Source organism: Hyperoodon ampullatus (assembly GCF_949752795.1).
Source record: "Hyperoodon ampullatus genome assembly, chromosome: 10".
Taxonomy (NCBI): Eukaryota; Metazoa; Chordata; class Mammalia; order Artiodactyla; family Ziphiidae; genus Hyperoodon; species Hyperoodon ampullatus.
In genome coordinates, this window is record NC_136923.1 from 67,045,614 (window position 1) to 67,060,279 (window position 14,666).

General features: G+C 42.8%; 1 protein-coding gene across 4 annotated transcripts in view; it reads left to right on the forward strand.

The window, feature by feature from the left end:
* ANKS1A (ankyrin repeat and sterile alpha motif domain containing 1A) overlaps positions 1 to 14,666 on the forward strand; it is a gene marked incomplete at both ends in the record, with an annotated part of 185,096 nt that overhangs the window by 66,313 nt on the left and 104,117 nt on the right. For 2 of the 4 annotated variants that reach the window (XM_079712182.1, XM_079712184.1), the window contains 3 exons: positions 7,188 to 7,268; positions 9,059 to 9,215; positions 11,109 to 11,171. In XM_079712182.1, coding sequence (XP_079568308.1) covers positions 7,188 to 7,268; positions 9,059 to 9,215; positions 11,109 to 11,171 — 301 coding nt within the window. The remainder of the gene's footprint in view (positions 1 to 7,187; positions 7,269 to 9,058; positions 9,216 to 11,108; positions 11,172 to 14,666) is intronic. The other 2 variants (XM_079712183.1, XM_079712185.1) reach the window with 1 other exon arrangement.

Sequence of the window (14,666 nt, forward strand, 5' to 3'; positions counted from 1 at the left end):
GCCCACCTGGTTCAGTTTCTTCGCAAAATAAATCCACCTTCTCCTGCCTGGGTGCAGGGGTAATAGGCTACTGGCTGCCCTGGATGTGACCGGAGACCTGGTGGGCTAATGCTGCTGCATACAGAATTTGTGTCAAGTCCTCGTTTTCAGCCCCTCCTCATCTCTGGTCTCCTGTGCCACCAGGTACTTGTAATCACTGACCCTTCCCAGGGTGCTTGTGTGAATTGGCATCCCCTTCTCTGGATGCAGGGATTCACTTTCTCAGCTTTGCTAATTTATCTACTTTTCATCTTCCGAACATGTTGACATTTTATGTTCACTGTTATCCTTCTGGTATTCTTTTTTTGTTTGTTTTTACTCTCGTTGTAGTGGGTTTCAGGATTGAGCAGAAATAAAAGTACATGTTCAGTTTTTCCCAGTCAACTAGAATTCCTTTGGCATTGTTTTGGGGGTTTCTTGTCTGATCGTTTCATGTCAGTTGTGTCTTTCTCCAAAGATCACAAGCTTCTTTGACAATGGGAATGGTTTCCTAGACTCCTTATTATCTCTCCTTTTACCTTCAACAGTTAATTATGTAGAAAGCATTTTAGTAAGGATGTGTCAAATTCATTTGAGTAAGATGAAGTCTTTTTAAAATTAGACTGACTTTGGACAATGTTTCCTTCTGTTGGAAAACTGCCAGTCCTTCCTGAGGTTCAGAGATAAATCTGCCTTTGCAAGGATAACTAAAAGAGGAAAACAGAGAAGGCCTTTGGCAGAAAAAGGCTGATGAGACAAACTCCTGTTTAGACCTTAATGATTTAATGAAGAATTGATGGAGAGCTGCCCAGAACCTCTCTTCCCCCTCAAGTTTGTTGCCGTTGCTCCCTCTTCACAGGGTCAGTGATGGAGCAGGCCCTTTTCCGACTTGGTGTTCTGAGAGTCTTTGACCTCCTGAGAACTAATGCAGGAGGAGACCCACAGAGCTCCAAGTTTTTTTGTGTTTTTTAAAAAAATAAATTTATTTATTTATATTTGGCTGCATTGGGTTTCTGTTGCTGCTCGCGGGCTTTCTCTAGTTGCGGCAAGTGGGGGCTACTCATCGCGGTGTGCGGGCTGGTGGCTTCTCTTGTTGCAGAGCACGGGCTCTAGGCATGTGGGCTTCAGTAGTTGTGGCACGTGGGCTCAGTAGTTGTGGCTCGTGGGCTCAGTAGTTGTGGCTCACGGGCTCAGTAGTTGTGGCTCACGGGCTCTAGCGCACAGGCTCAGTAATTGTGGCGCACGGGCTTAGTTGCTCCGTGGCATGTGGGATCTTCCCAGACCGGGACTCGAACCTGTGTCCCCTGCACTGGCAGGCAGATTCTTAACCACTGAGGCACCAGGGAAGTCCCTCCAAGTTGTTTTGTCTCAACAGTTAAGGTCAAGAGCCTGAATAAAGTAGAAGGAATATGCACTAGAAGTCAGACGTGGGATTTTGTTTCAGTTCCACGTTAATTAGCTATATGACAATCAGTAAGTCATTTGGACTTCAGTTTTCTTACCTGTAAGATGGAAATAACAACATGTATTCCCTACTTTATAATATCGTTGTACGGGCAACATACATGTTTGTCAACATTTGAGCATTGTCATTTTAAACTAACCATGTAACCATGGTGTTCCAGACCCTCATCTGCCTACTGACTGGACATCTACACATGGGAGTCCAAATTCATTTCAGCCTCAACTAATCCAAAACAAAACTCCCTGTGCCTCCTCCCCTCCCCTGCCTCATACTGCCACAATCACAAAACAAAGCAACACTGGTTTTCCTCCTCAAATTACTCTCTCATTAGCCACTGAATTGTTCACACACACCCGCCCCCGCCCAATTTGGTCACCAGATCCTGTCTTTTCTATTGAATCTGTCCTTTTTTCTCAGCACTCCTTACCACTGCCTTTGTTCAGGTCCTTACTTCATGCCTGAATTGCTAACTTCTAGCTGGGCTCCCTGGATCTAGTCACACACTTCTTCCAGTCTATTGTCTATACAGATGCTTAGCATAATGATTTTTTTTCAAATTCTGAAATATTTAAAACCATCAACAGTATGGTGAATAACAAATTCACTAAGTTCCCACTTCCCAGCTGTCAACAGAAGGATTTTTGTAAAACTTACATCTGATCATTCCCTGCTTGAAACTTTCAGTGGCCCACAGGACCCTTCATGACCTGGCTCTGCCTGCCTCTCCATCCTCGCATTCACCATCATGCTCCAGCCACTCACAGGTACTTGCACTTGCCCCAGTTTGCTGGGACTACTCAGGAGACCTTGAATTTGCGCGTTTCCTCCTTGTTTCTCCTGCCTGGCTGATTCCATCTGAGCTTTAAAGGCTCAGCTTAAGTGTCTCGTCTTCTGCAAAGCCTCCCTTATTCCCATCTCCCTGTGAGCTATGCTTTGCATACTTCCCAGAATTCACGCAGTGTGTCGTCATTTGTTTACTTGTCTGACTTCCCCACTCTCCTCAAGGGTGGAGACTATAACTTTCTGGCGTATGGAAGATAGTGCCTAAACATTTACTCAGTTGAACTGGATTGGACACTCTGCCAGCCCATTGAGATGCCATTACTTGTCTGTGTGAAGTAAGCAGTTAGGTAACTGGACAACATGAAGCAAGCTTGCTGACAGCTAAGAGCCACTGTAGGATATCGTTTAGTCCTGATCCCACAGAGCAGTCACAGATGAAAGTGGACTGGCCACTTTGGTTCCAACTTATGGTTCTTCTGTCTCTGTGTTTTATGTAAAGATATCTCAGATGCAGTATGCTTACATGTCCCATCAAGAGATTGTTGCCATTTTTAATGGATAGAGAGTAGCAGGTTCGTTACACTACATAGAGATCATGTCACACTGGGGTCGCAGGTTAGGAAAAACCGAATGTTAGAAGTTGCAAACTGGTAGCCCTGGACAGTTCCTTGCACAGTGCTGTGCTCTTGGAAACATGAAGGATTCCCTTAAAGGGCTTAAAATATATAGTATGGAAGTGCAGCATAAAGAATTCACTGTGGTCCAAGGTCAGATGTAATCAGTGCTGTGGTGATGGTGCACTAAATGTTTAGGGATCTCCTGTACCTTTTTTTTTTTTTTTCTCCTGGTTCTCTTGGTGCTCTCTGCTCTGCTTTTGTTTGTCAGTGATCAGCCCTTTGGTACTTACTGCTTTAGAGAAACTTAATAGGACAGCTGTGATAGGGAGGAAGGCCTAGATTGTAAATAACTCTTTTCTTGGGCTGCCAAAAAGGAAGAAACTTGGGTGGAGGGGGATGTTACTACCATCCTGTCTGAAGCTAAGATTCCAAGCAGAGAGATGACAGTTCTCCATCTTCATTTAGGTTTTATTTAATATATTCCGCATTCCCCCAAAATTTTCTACATGAGCATTTAGAAGAAATGCTAGTTAGAGAAAAAGGAGGGGAAAAGGCCTTATCCAGTTGGGAAAGTTGCAGCTTTATTCAGGAAAGTGCTTATCTTTCTGCCTTGTCTTTTCTAATTGTTTTGAGGTAGTTTTAGTGCTGGTATGGGATATCCAAACTTAATCACCTCTAAACCGGAGACATGGAGGTAAAAGTTAGAAAATGACAGAGGACTTGCTCAGTTCTGCCTTTTTGTTAAAAGCAAGGGCAGTTTAAACCTCAGTTTTAAGGTTACTTGGGGACCTGGATTGAGATGGTTGAAGAGGTAGCAGATTCCTAATGCAGTACTAGGAGCTGACAGACCTGAGCTCCCAGCTGCTTTAACCAGTGTTACTATTCCCTTTTTCCCAACTCCTCTTGTTTATTCCAGTCATCTTGCTATTGTGTGTGACCTTGTATGACTGCACCTTCACTTCATCTTGTCATCCGGTTGGATCACAAAGTCCCTGTTTGGCCAAAGGCCAAGAACACCATAAATGGGAGTTTTGGATCTGCCACTGATTTGGCTTGTAATTTGGGGCAAATAATTTGTTTTTGGACTTTAGTGTCACCTAGTTTATAATAGAATGATGATTTTTTGTCTTGTGGGGCAATTTGAAACTAAGTATGAAAATTGTACCTACTAGATTTTCCAGATCTGTTTCACTTTCCATCGTTCTATTCATTGTCAGGCATAGGTATATCATTTTTGGTTTAGGAAATGAGGTATAAATGTGACAAAGAGATCATTGCTTTTAACTCTTTGTTTGGAAGGTGCTATAGGAATCCAAGTTTAATGGAGGATGGGGACACCAGGAAGAAACTCAAGCTCCTGACCTTGTCACCAGCTTCCTTAATTGACAAGGAACAAATAATGTAGCTGTCAGAGTACACATGTCCTCTCTTTTCACTTAAAATTTATCTTAAGCTTTTAAGCCAAATACCTACATGCTTATTAAAGTGACCCATGTCACACATATACAACCATTTATTATTAACATTTCATTTTTTTCTCTTCTTTTCCCTGTACGTAGGTTCCTTCCCCTCTTTAAAAAAAAAATTCTAAAAAGACTACTACATGAATATATTCTCACTGTGTTTTATATAGTGTGGTAGAATACAGAGCAGAACGCGAAAGTCCCCCTTCACCACTCTGTAGTGCCCCCGTGACACACGCTTCCTTCCCCAGAGGGAACCACCGTCAACACTGGATGAGCATGCTTCCCATCGCCATCCAAGGGGGTGTGTGTGTGCTTGTGCGTGTGTGTGTGTGTGCATGTGTGTACTTATAAAATGAGGGCTCATCTTTTGACTTATACAGTGACTTCTTTTTTTCACTTTGCTGTAACACAGCATATCTTATAAAATCTTTCCACGTCAGGACACATAAGTCCAACTTGTTTTCTTTCCTTTGTTGTTGTTGTTAACTGTTACGTAATAATTCATTTTATTGGGGTACCTGGTATTTAACTCCCTACCTATAGGTGGACGTTAAGTTTGTAGTTCTTACTCTTACAGTGGATCAGTCCTGAACAAGGATGTGTCTTTGTGCGCATGTACAAGTGTTTCTGTTGGATAGTGCCTGAAGTGGAAATGCTGGCCCAGAGTGAATGCCTATTTTTGGTTTTGGTGGGTGCTGCCAAATTGTCTTCCCAGAGGAATTCACCAATTTAAACTCATACCGGTGGTATTTAAGAGTGTGTGTTTCCCTGATCTTCACAAGCGTTTTATAATGTCATCATTTTCATTTTTGTCAGTCTGATAGGTGAAAAGTGGTATGCGATTATTTTAATTGGCATTCTTCTAGGTTGTGTTTCTGTAGATCTAGCCTTGTCTGATTTCTGCCTTTTAGGAATCCCTCAACATTGCCAGTTACTTGATAACATTTTTTCTTATTTTCTTAGGCTGAATCTCTCTATCTATTTTATGTCCATCAATTATCTGTGGTGTAGGGTGGGAATCGTTTCACTTCATACAACTTTAGACAGGAGATGGGGTAAACTTGTGCACTCAATCCACAATCCTGATAAATGTCTCTCATATATATTTTTTCTCTACAATATTTATAATTTTCTTTCTTTTTTCTCCTTAGCATTATATTGTAACCTCTATTCTGTCTTATTACGTAGCAATAGAAATAGTATATAATATTCTGTGTGTCTCCACCTTAGTTATCATAGTCATTTCTCTGTTGATGGACTTTTGGGCTATTTCTAAAATTTTATTGTTATAAATAATGCTGCTTCCAACATCTGTGTATAAAGCCTCTGGGCCCAGATGGTTTTACTGGTGATTATAATTTTAGTGTTCTATGTCAGTGATTCCTGAATATAGAAATGCGTAGATAGCTGCCCAGGTGATCTGTGACTTAAACCTAATACTGATATCACCCAATAATGATAGCACAAAAAGCAAAAACTTTAGACCAGCTTCCTTTATGAATGCAGATGTGAAAATGCTAAGTAAAATACTCTCAAGTAGAAGTCACTGGTATGGCCCTAATGGATAATGGCCAAATAAGGTTTATTCCAGCAATGAAAGAATGGCTCAATATTAAGAAAGCTATTGGTAACATTTTAGTTGGTTCACTGTGAAAAACTATGATATTATCCATAGATGCAAAAACGTATTTAAATTAAACAGTATTTCTAATACATTTAAAAAGGAAAAAAATAAGATACTGCCTTTACATGTTACAGAGTGTCTACCTCAGACTAACTGCCAGTAACATTAGCAGGACAAAACAAGGCTGCCCTCTACTACTTAATAGTATTTTAGAAGCTCTGGCCAATGTAGTCAGGTATGAAACAGAAGTCAGAATTAAGGCTTTGAGGATTAAATGAGATGACATTTCAACCGTCTTAGTCTGGTATTTCTGATTCAAATAAGTCACTCAAATTGTAGATTCTGTTGTTATTCTTTTTATTACCAATAAGACATATTCACAAAGGAAAGACAGAATTGTCCCTTGCATCTTAACACATGTATCCTGGTGCTTTTATGAATGTGGGTTCTTTGATCTTGGTCCTTGTGGTTGAATGATCCTGATTATCTGGTCTAGAGTTTCTCTCAAGCCTTCAGTCACCAGGAGTAGAGGTGGGTACTCAGTACCTGTAACTGACTGAGTGGTTTGGTTCAGTGATTTTTTAAAATTTTTGGCTGCATTGGGTCTTTGTTGCGGTATGCAGGCTTCTCATTGTGTTGGCTTCTCTTGTTGCAGAGCATGGGCTCTAGGCGTGCGGGCTTCGTAGTTGTGGCACGCAGGCTTAGTAGTTGTGGCTCGCAGGCTCTAGAGCGCAGGCTCAGTAGTTGTGGCACACAGGCTTACTTGCTCTGCAGCATGTGGGATCTTCCCGGACCAGGGATCAAACCGGTGTCCCCTGCATTGGCAGGCTGATTCTTAACCACTGCGCCACCAGGGAAGTCCCTGGTTCAGTGATATTTTTGATGACCTTTCAACGAGCTGTTCTTACAATCCTGACAGTACTCAGAGACACGAGTCCCAGACTGAGTGAATAATAAAGTTACCAATGAAGAGAATGATACAGGAAAACAAGCTCTGAAATGATGACACCGTTGTCTTGATACTTGACTCCTTGTTCAGCACCCCACTGTGTACCCTCAGTGCTGTGCATTTCTGTAGTAAATAGCTGCTTTCTTTTATCGGGAGTCATGTGGAAGTAACCCGTTTGGTTAACCACCACACAGAATTCTTTTCCAGGCAGCTAGCTGTCTCTAAATTTGGTTTGTGACTTCAGTCTTTTTTTTTCCCCCTGTAGCATCTGGAGAGGGCCAAATGTGAACTGTGTTGACAGCACTGGGTATACACCTCTGCACCATGCTGCTTTGAATGGCCATAAGTAAGTATTAACGTGCTACATTCCTGCCCCACTCTTCAGAACCCAAGCCTTCAGATTGTCTTTTTAAATTTTTTCCTTCTGTAAAGGTGTACAAAGCAGGGATGCTGAAGAACAGAGAAAAACTAAATTTAGTCCGTCCAGAATTCTTGAGTGTCTCTTTAGTGTATAATATAAACGTCCTTCCCCACCCCACTCCCAAAATAACTTTAACCAAAGGTTAAGTTTTACCTTTCTTCTGCTTATTCTTTTCGCCTTTGAAATGAGGCAGTGCCTTACAATGATCTGAATACGAAGCTCAGATGTGGGGCAGCCAGAACATAATGGTGCTGGATAATGTATTATGTAACCAGCCCCTTTATAAACTGAAAATAGATCGAGTGGTCATGAGAAACTTTCTTTCTGTTGACTTTATCTTTCTGCTTGCCACTCTTTCCTCATAAAATTAGCCTTGTCCACAACAAGAACCATTTTTAAGGGGAAAAATAAATAAATAATATGGCCTATTTAATTCCCTTGAGTATAGAGAGGTTATCAGGAATTTGTGATTTGTGTGGGGTTTATCTGGGAAGTTTTCTGGAGAAGGTGTGCTTTGGCGAGGGGGTGGGTGGTGGTTTGAGAGAAGGCACAGGTTTCAGTGGTTTGGCAGCTTGAAGAGGGCGCTGCCCTTCAAGTGAGGGAGAATGGCAAGGCTCAGAGCAGGAGCAGGCCGAGTGGTGGAGTACAGTGTGTAGATTTGCCAGGAAGAAGGAAAACCAGAGTGTAACGGAAGACAGGGCATCGGGGAGAGTTTGAGGCATAATACTAAAGGAGATAAGCAGTAGAAGTTTAGTTTTGATGAGAAAGGGTTATTGGGACCCTTTAGATTTTTCCGAGCGAGAACAGGGCCCTACCACCTCATGGTATTCTGTCTCACTTTTGCAATATTTGGCCCAGCCTAATTGATGCTGATGTGCCGGAAAGAAGCAATGGCTGTTTCCTTCTACATTAAACTTTTCTAAGGTATATGGAATGTGATCATTTCCTGTAATGTGGTCTTTGCTATAACCATCTTAGACAAAGCTTACAGAAAATCTGTAGAGACTCCCTCCACCTTAAATGGTGGGGTAACCTGAATTAAAGTGAATCTCAGACTTAAATGACTGTAGCTTGTTAGCCAAGTTCATCTCCAGATGCTGTTTTTATTTACAGTGGAGATTTTCTTTGACCTCATGTGCATGGGGATAGTTATACATTTATATCTACTTAATTAGTGGTGTCACCAAGAAGGAAGCCAAGTCCTTCTTTCTGGATGTATCAAGTGATACCATATGCATCTGGCTTATGTTTGCAACCACTTTAATTCTGCTCTGCCTGTCCGCTTCCAGCTCCCACATCACTAAATGCTCTGGATAATGTGGTGAATAATGATATTTGTTTTGCATGACTGCTTTTATGTAAATTCTATCCCTGAATGCTGTTTCAACATCACAAACAAGGAAATATTGCAAGGTTTAGACAAGGGGACCAGACGTTTTCAAAATAATGGAAAATAGATGGATTATGTAGAAAGCCCAGATACACCGGGAGGTGATGAGTCAGTGTAGTGTGCCTCAAGATGGCTCAGCTGCTGTCAACAGCTGTACAAGTAGCTCATGGAATAAAAGGAAGAGCTGGGCGGTGAGCTCAGGTAGAGATGGGGAGCCAGATGAGATAATCTCTGTGAAAGGGCTTTGTGCCAAACAGATGTGCAGAACTGTTAGTACGAAAGACTTGTGGGTTCTGCAAACTCATGATCGATTTTTGCCTTCTAGGGATGTGGTCGAGGTTCTTCTGAGGAACGACGCGCTGACCAACGTGGCTGACTCTAAAGGCTGTTACCCTCTGCACTTGGCAGCCTGGAAAGGAGATGCCCAGATAGTGCGATTGCTCATCCATCAAGGGCCCTCACACACCAAAGTCAATGAACAGGTTGGAGGGAAGGGAAGCTTTCTCCACTCAGCTACAGCCAGACCTTGGTAGCCCCATCACCGTCTCAGTCCCGTAGCTCAGATCTCAGGGAACCAGCTCTTCCCTGGACTAAGGGTGATACCCCTCTTCCCAGCGCTGCTCCTTCTAGTGCGTCAGGGAAACCTTGTACCATGAAGGGTGCATTTCATATGCATTTGAATCATGGAGATTTGGAATAGTACTGTAACAAAGTTATAAATACTCACCTCACGTGCAAAACTGGAAATAATGCAAATCCTGCAAAATTGACCAGGCTTCATTTCAAACTGGTGGGCTTTTGCCATCAACGTGGCAGTGCAGCTTTAGCTGGTAAACAGAAATACTCCCAGCATGTGTTGGTACTATGTGAACCATGCCGTTGTTTTACATGCATCAGAACTTGCAGAAGTGGTGGTGCGAGTGCTAGTGCTGAAAAATGAACTCACAAAGACACATGAGTGGAGGTCTGAGGTGATTCAGCAGAATGAAGATCATTTCCATGTGTCCTCTAATGTTCATTTACTACTGACCATGCTTTGACAAAGCAGAGAGAATTCTCAAAAAATAAAAAAGGCAGCATTTGAGCAGAAACACCACACACTGGCCATGGATTCAGGTACTCTGAGACTGTACCTTCTCTTCTTTATATTTATTCCTTTGGGAAAATTATATTTGAATTATATAAGTTCTAGACAAACCTCTCATAAAATACACCTCCCTGTAGTTTGGATCTGAGATGGTGTCGATTTGCGAGGAGATGGGCCCTCTCTGAATGACAAGCCATTCTCCTGTTTCCCTCTCTGCTCTGAACTGAAGTAGATACTTTTCTTATTTGCTTGAAGGAGAGAGATGCTGCCCTTTCTCAATAAGCTTAGGACTGTTTTACTAGTGACTTTGCTGAGAGGAGATTGTTCAGTTGCCTGTAGGATTAGATCAGGGTTATTCCTCAAAAAAATAGGAAACCATTCTTGAAGTCCCCCTGTCAGCAAGACCATGCACATTCTCAGTGAGCTGTTAAGAGCACGCTTTTGATTCAGAGAAGGGCAGCTTCACTGTGAGGGGTGAGAAAACTACAGCAGTGCTCCCAGCTCTCTCCATTTGGAGATTGTGTACAGCTGTTCATCGGCCTCCCTTTCCCCCTTCTGCCTGTATTTTCTGGGTGGGTGAGCAACAGACATTCAAGATCATCAATGAGGATGTTTGTTTTATAACATTAGGAAGGAAAATTGTCTCTTTAGAATTGCCTCTTTAGAACCTAAATGCAATTTTACTCCTCCTGTCTAATGTGACAGTAATTTCTCTTATCTGGAGGAAATTTATAAAAGAGGTTTGCTTTTAACTAATATTCCTCAATGTGGAAAAATCTAGTCACCCATTAAAGTCCTTCTCGTTTAAGAAATTTTCAGCCACCATTTCTAATCCTGTCTTTGCTCACTTTTGCCTTGGAACACAGCTGCTTGGATTTTTGAGCCACTTGAGTATGCTAGCTTGTCCTGCTCACAGCCGCCTCCCGCCTGGAGTGTCCATTGATAAGTGGGACCCAGCCCAGTGCTTTGCGTATCTGGCAGGCAGGTGGGTGGGGCAGGGGCTGGGCACAACGTCTGCAATAGCTCGAAAAACCTAATGCATCTAGGCAGTGGTTACAAGTACTTCGCTGATTTATTAAAAACCATTAACATTGCTTCAGTTGGAAGCTTGGATGAGAGGGGTGATGAGCGCTGTGCCCTGGAGGTTGTCTTCCCCGTTAACTTCCTTTTGAGGCACCCAGAGGGCAGATCCAAGTTGTCTAGTGTTGGGCCCCCTCGGGGCTGTGCATTGCTTTGATATATTTCATCCATTTTATCATCACATTTTCTTTTCCTCTCCTTTTTATAGAATGCTCTTGAGATCAAAGAACTCAAAAAGTACGGCCCCTTTGACCCTTATATCAATGCCAAGGTGTGTACTTTTCGCTGCCAGAATTTCTCTGCATCATTTCTCCAAGCTGCACTTTCTCTTCGGTCCTCTCTGGCTTCCACTCTCATCCACTCAGGCTCTTCTTCATCAACCTGATGTTTGTCTGCTTCAGCCCATCTGCTTCTGGCTTGCCTGGGAATGGGAAAACGGAGCTTCAGTGGGTTTTGTTTTTGTTTTTAAAACCCATACCAATTCTGGAAAGGTTGGGTGCTTTTCCTGGAATGGCTGAAAAGCTTAGAAGTGGCAGAGCTGGGGAAATAGAAGGGACCATATTATGGGCATAATTTACTAATGTGATTTCTAAAATCATTTAAATTCAAAAAAGAAAAGTGCAATTAAAAGATGTTACGCAAAGTAGCTTACTTTTTAATAAGCACAGAAAATGATTAAATTGTACTTCCTAGATTAAATTTTTTTTTTTAAGTTTGCTTTTGATATTTCTCTTGAGATGGAATCCGAACAATAGCTTGTGGTGGAGGTGTGGCAGCCGGGGCGTGGGTGACTCCATTTTATTCTTAAAAGCTGCTGGTGTGGCTCCCCTCTCTTTTCCTTGAGTTTGTGCCTGGGGCTTTGAAGCCTCAGTCCCTTCTCCCCAGCCATTAGCTTCTCTCTCTGCTTGGTCACTCTTGGCCCTTGGAACAGCTCAGAAATAGGAAATGAAGTTGCAGGGCCAAGCAGGGCACTTGCCTTGAGTCTTCCTCCCCGGTGAGGCTGGGATAAGTAATGGGCTGATGGGCCTAGTGATGAACGTCCAGCCTCGGGCGTCGGCCCTCCACTGCCTCTGGAGGCAAAGCTGGTGGGTTGGGTGATGGTGTTAGCCTGTCTCCTCTGCGCTCTCACCTGCTGTTTTTGACTCAAGGTTTCATTCAGTTGAGGTTTGCTTTTTGGCAACAATCTGGAGTTTGGTTGAGTCATTGCATTATTCACATCAGCTACCTTTCACTTGGCTCTGAATAATACAGCAGCTGCTGGGAAGGGAAATGTAAGGTCCTTCTGCGCATTTCCAAATGCAAGGCAGATATTTCATGTTTTTCTTTGAGAAATACTGATTTAGCAAATGAAGGTCCCTATGGGCTGGACCTCGGCAGGCTCTACGGGAGATTTCCTTCAGCTGTTGGGCCCTAATGGTGGAAAAGCAGTTTGATCTGGAGTGGGGGAACACAGTAGTTTTAGTTTGCCCACACTTTCAATTCTGTTTTCTAATCTTCAAGATAGGAAGATACTTTATCTTCTTTTTTTTTTTGGAAGTAGTGCAGCAGAGTGGAAAACCCTCACAGATCAAGTCAGACCCAAGTTTGAATTCTGTGCTGCCATTTACTGGTGTTGACTTGAATAGTTGTTTAATTTCTCTGAGCTTCAGTTTCCTCTTCTATAAAATGGGGTATACCATCTACCTGGCAGGATTATTTTGGAGTTCAAATAAGATCATGTACATGAAGTAAAAATATCTGGTTACGGGCTTCCCTGGTGGCGCAGTGGTTGAGAGTCCGCTTGCTGATGCAGGGGACACGGGTTCGTGCCCCGGTCTGGGAAGATCCCACATGCCACGGAGCTGCTGGGCCCGTGAGCCATGGCCGCTGAGCCCGCGCGTCCGGAGCCTATGCTCCGCAACGGGAGAGGCCACAACAGTGAGAGGCCCGCGTACCGCAAAAAAAAAAAAAAAAAAAAAATCTGGTTACTAGTAATATTTGAGGTCCTAATTTTAAAAGGTATATACCATGTGGTATTTCTGAAAGGGCGTTTTGGAATTTATTCCTTGTTACTAGTGAGTGAAACTTAATGCAACATTGCTGTATTGGTCCATTCAGGGTTTTGTTTTGTGGGGAAGCACCTTGAAGTGATTGTTTCCCGACTTGGTGGTTAGTTTATTTAGCTTATAAAGCTCTGATTAAAGGGTAAGACTTTTGTTCTTAAAAGCACATTTTCCTATCCCTTGATTTTGCACACATAAAAGAAACTTCATCTAAATGGAATAAGAACTTACTTCTCTCTTTGGAAATACAGTCTTCCCTCGGTATCTGAGAGGATATTGGTTCTAGGACCTCTGTGGATACTGTGTTCAAGTCCCTTATGTAAAATGGTGTAGTGTTTGCACATAACCTACTTCTGTCCTCCCATACACCTTAAATCATCTCTAGATTACTTATAATACCTAATAATACAGTGTAATACGATAATACAATGTAAATGCTATGTAAATAGTTGCCACTTGGTAAATTCAAGTTTTGCTTTTTGGAACTTTCTAGATTTTTTCCCCTGGAATATATTTTTTTTAAACATTACCTTTTAAAATTATTTATTTATTTATTTGTTTGTTTATTTATGGCTGCATTGGGTCTTCGTTGCTGTGCGTGGACTTTCTCTAGTTGTGGCGAGTGGGGGCTACTCTTCTTTGTGGTGCGCGGGCTTCTCATTGTGGTGGCTTCTCTTGTTGTGGCTCACGGGCTCTAGAGCACAGGCTCAGTAGTTGTGGCGCATGGGCTTAGTTGCTCCACGGCATGTGGGATCTTCCCAGACCAGGGCTCAAACCCGTGTCCCCTGCATTGGCAGGCGAATTCTTACCCACTGCACCACCAGGGAAGTCCCTCTCCCATAATATTTTTGATCCATGGTTGGTTGACTCATCAGATGCAGAACGTGTGGGTTAGGAGAGCCAACTGTACTACCCTTTGCCTCCACCCCACCCACCACCCCCTCAAAGGCCAAGTGATGTAAACTTCATTAAGGGATAAGGCTGTTTGGGTTGTGCTAAGAATGCAGACTCTTCTCAGGCTGATTCAATTCTAACCTCCCTAGGTTTTATGGGTTTTCATTGACCTGGTATGTCTAGGAATTGTTTTTGCTAAAATACATTTGTGTGCTACGTCCTATCAAGCACCTGTAGAAATTAAGAAGTTGCACATGCCTTTCCTGGGAGCAGAGATGGTTTTTATGAGCTTTTATCTTCCTCCTCACCATATGGACCTTTTCCTGTTTCAGCAAGTCAGCATAAACCAGTCCAAATGTACGTCATCCTTAGCTAAGATGAAACTATTAAAATTGTTTACTTACCCCCTTTTAAAACAATTTTAACTTAGTCTGAATATCATAAGATGAGCAATAGTCAAATTAGTTTTGTGGTAAGTCTATTTCTCCAGACACTTAAAAGTAATCCACAGGGGCTTCCCTGGTGGTGCAGTGGTTAAGAATCCGCCTGCCAGTGCAGGGGACACGGGTTCGAGCCCCGGTCTGGGAAGATCCCACGTGCCACGGAGCAACGAAGCCTGTGCACCACAACTACTGAGCCTGCGCCCTAGAGCCCATGAGCCACAACTACTGAAGCCTGAACGCCTAGAGCCCGTGCTCCGCAACAAGAGAAGCCACCGCAATGCGAAGCCCGCGCACCGCAAAGAAGAGTAGCCTCCGCTCGCCACAACTAGAGAAAAGCCTGTGCACAGCAACGAAGACCCAACGCACAGCCAAAAATAAATAAATTAA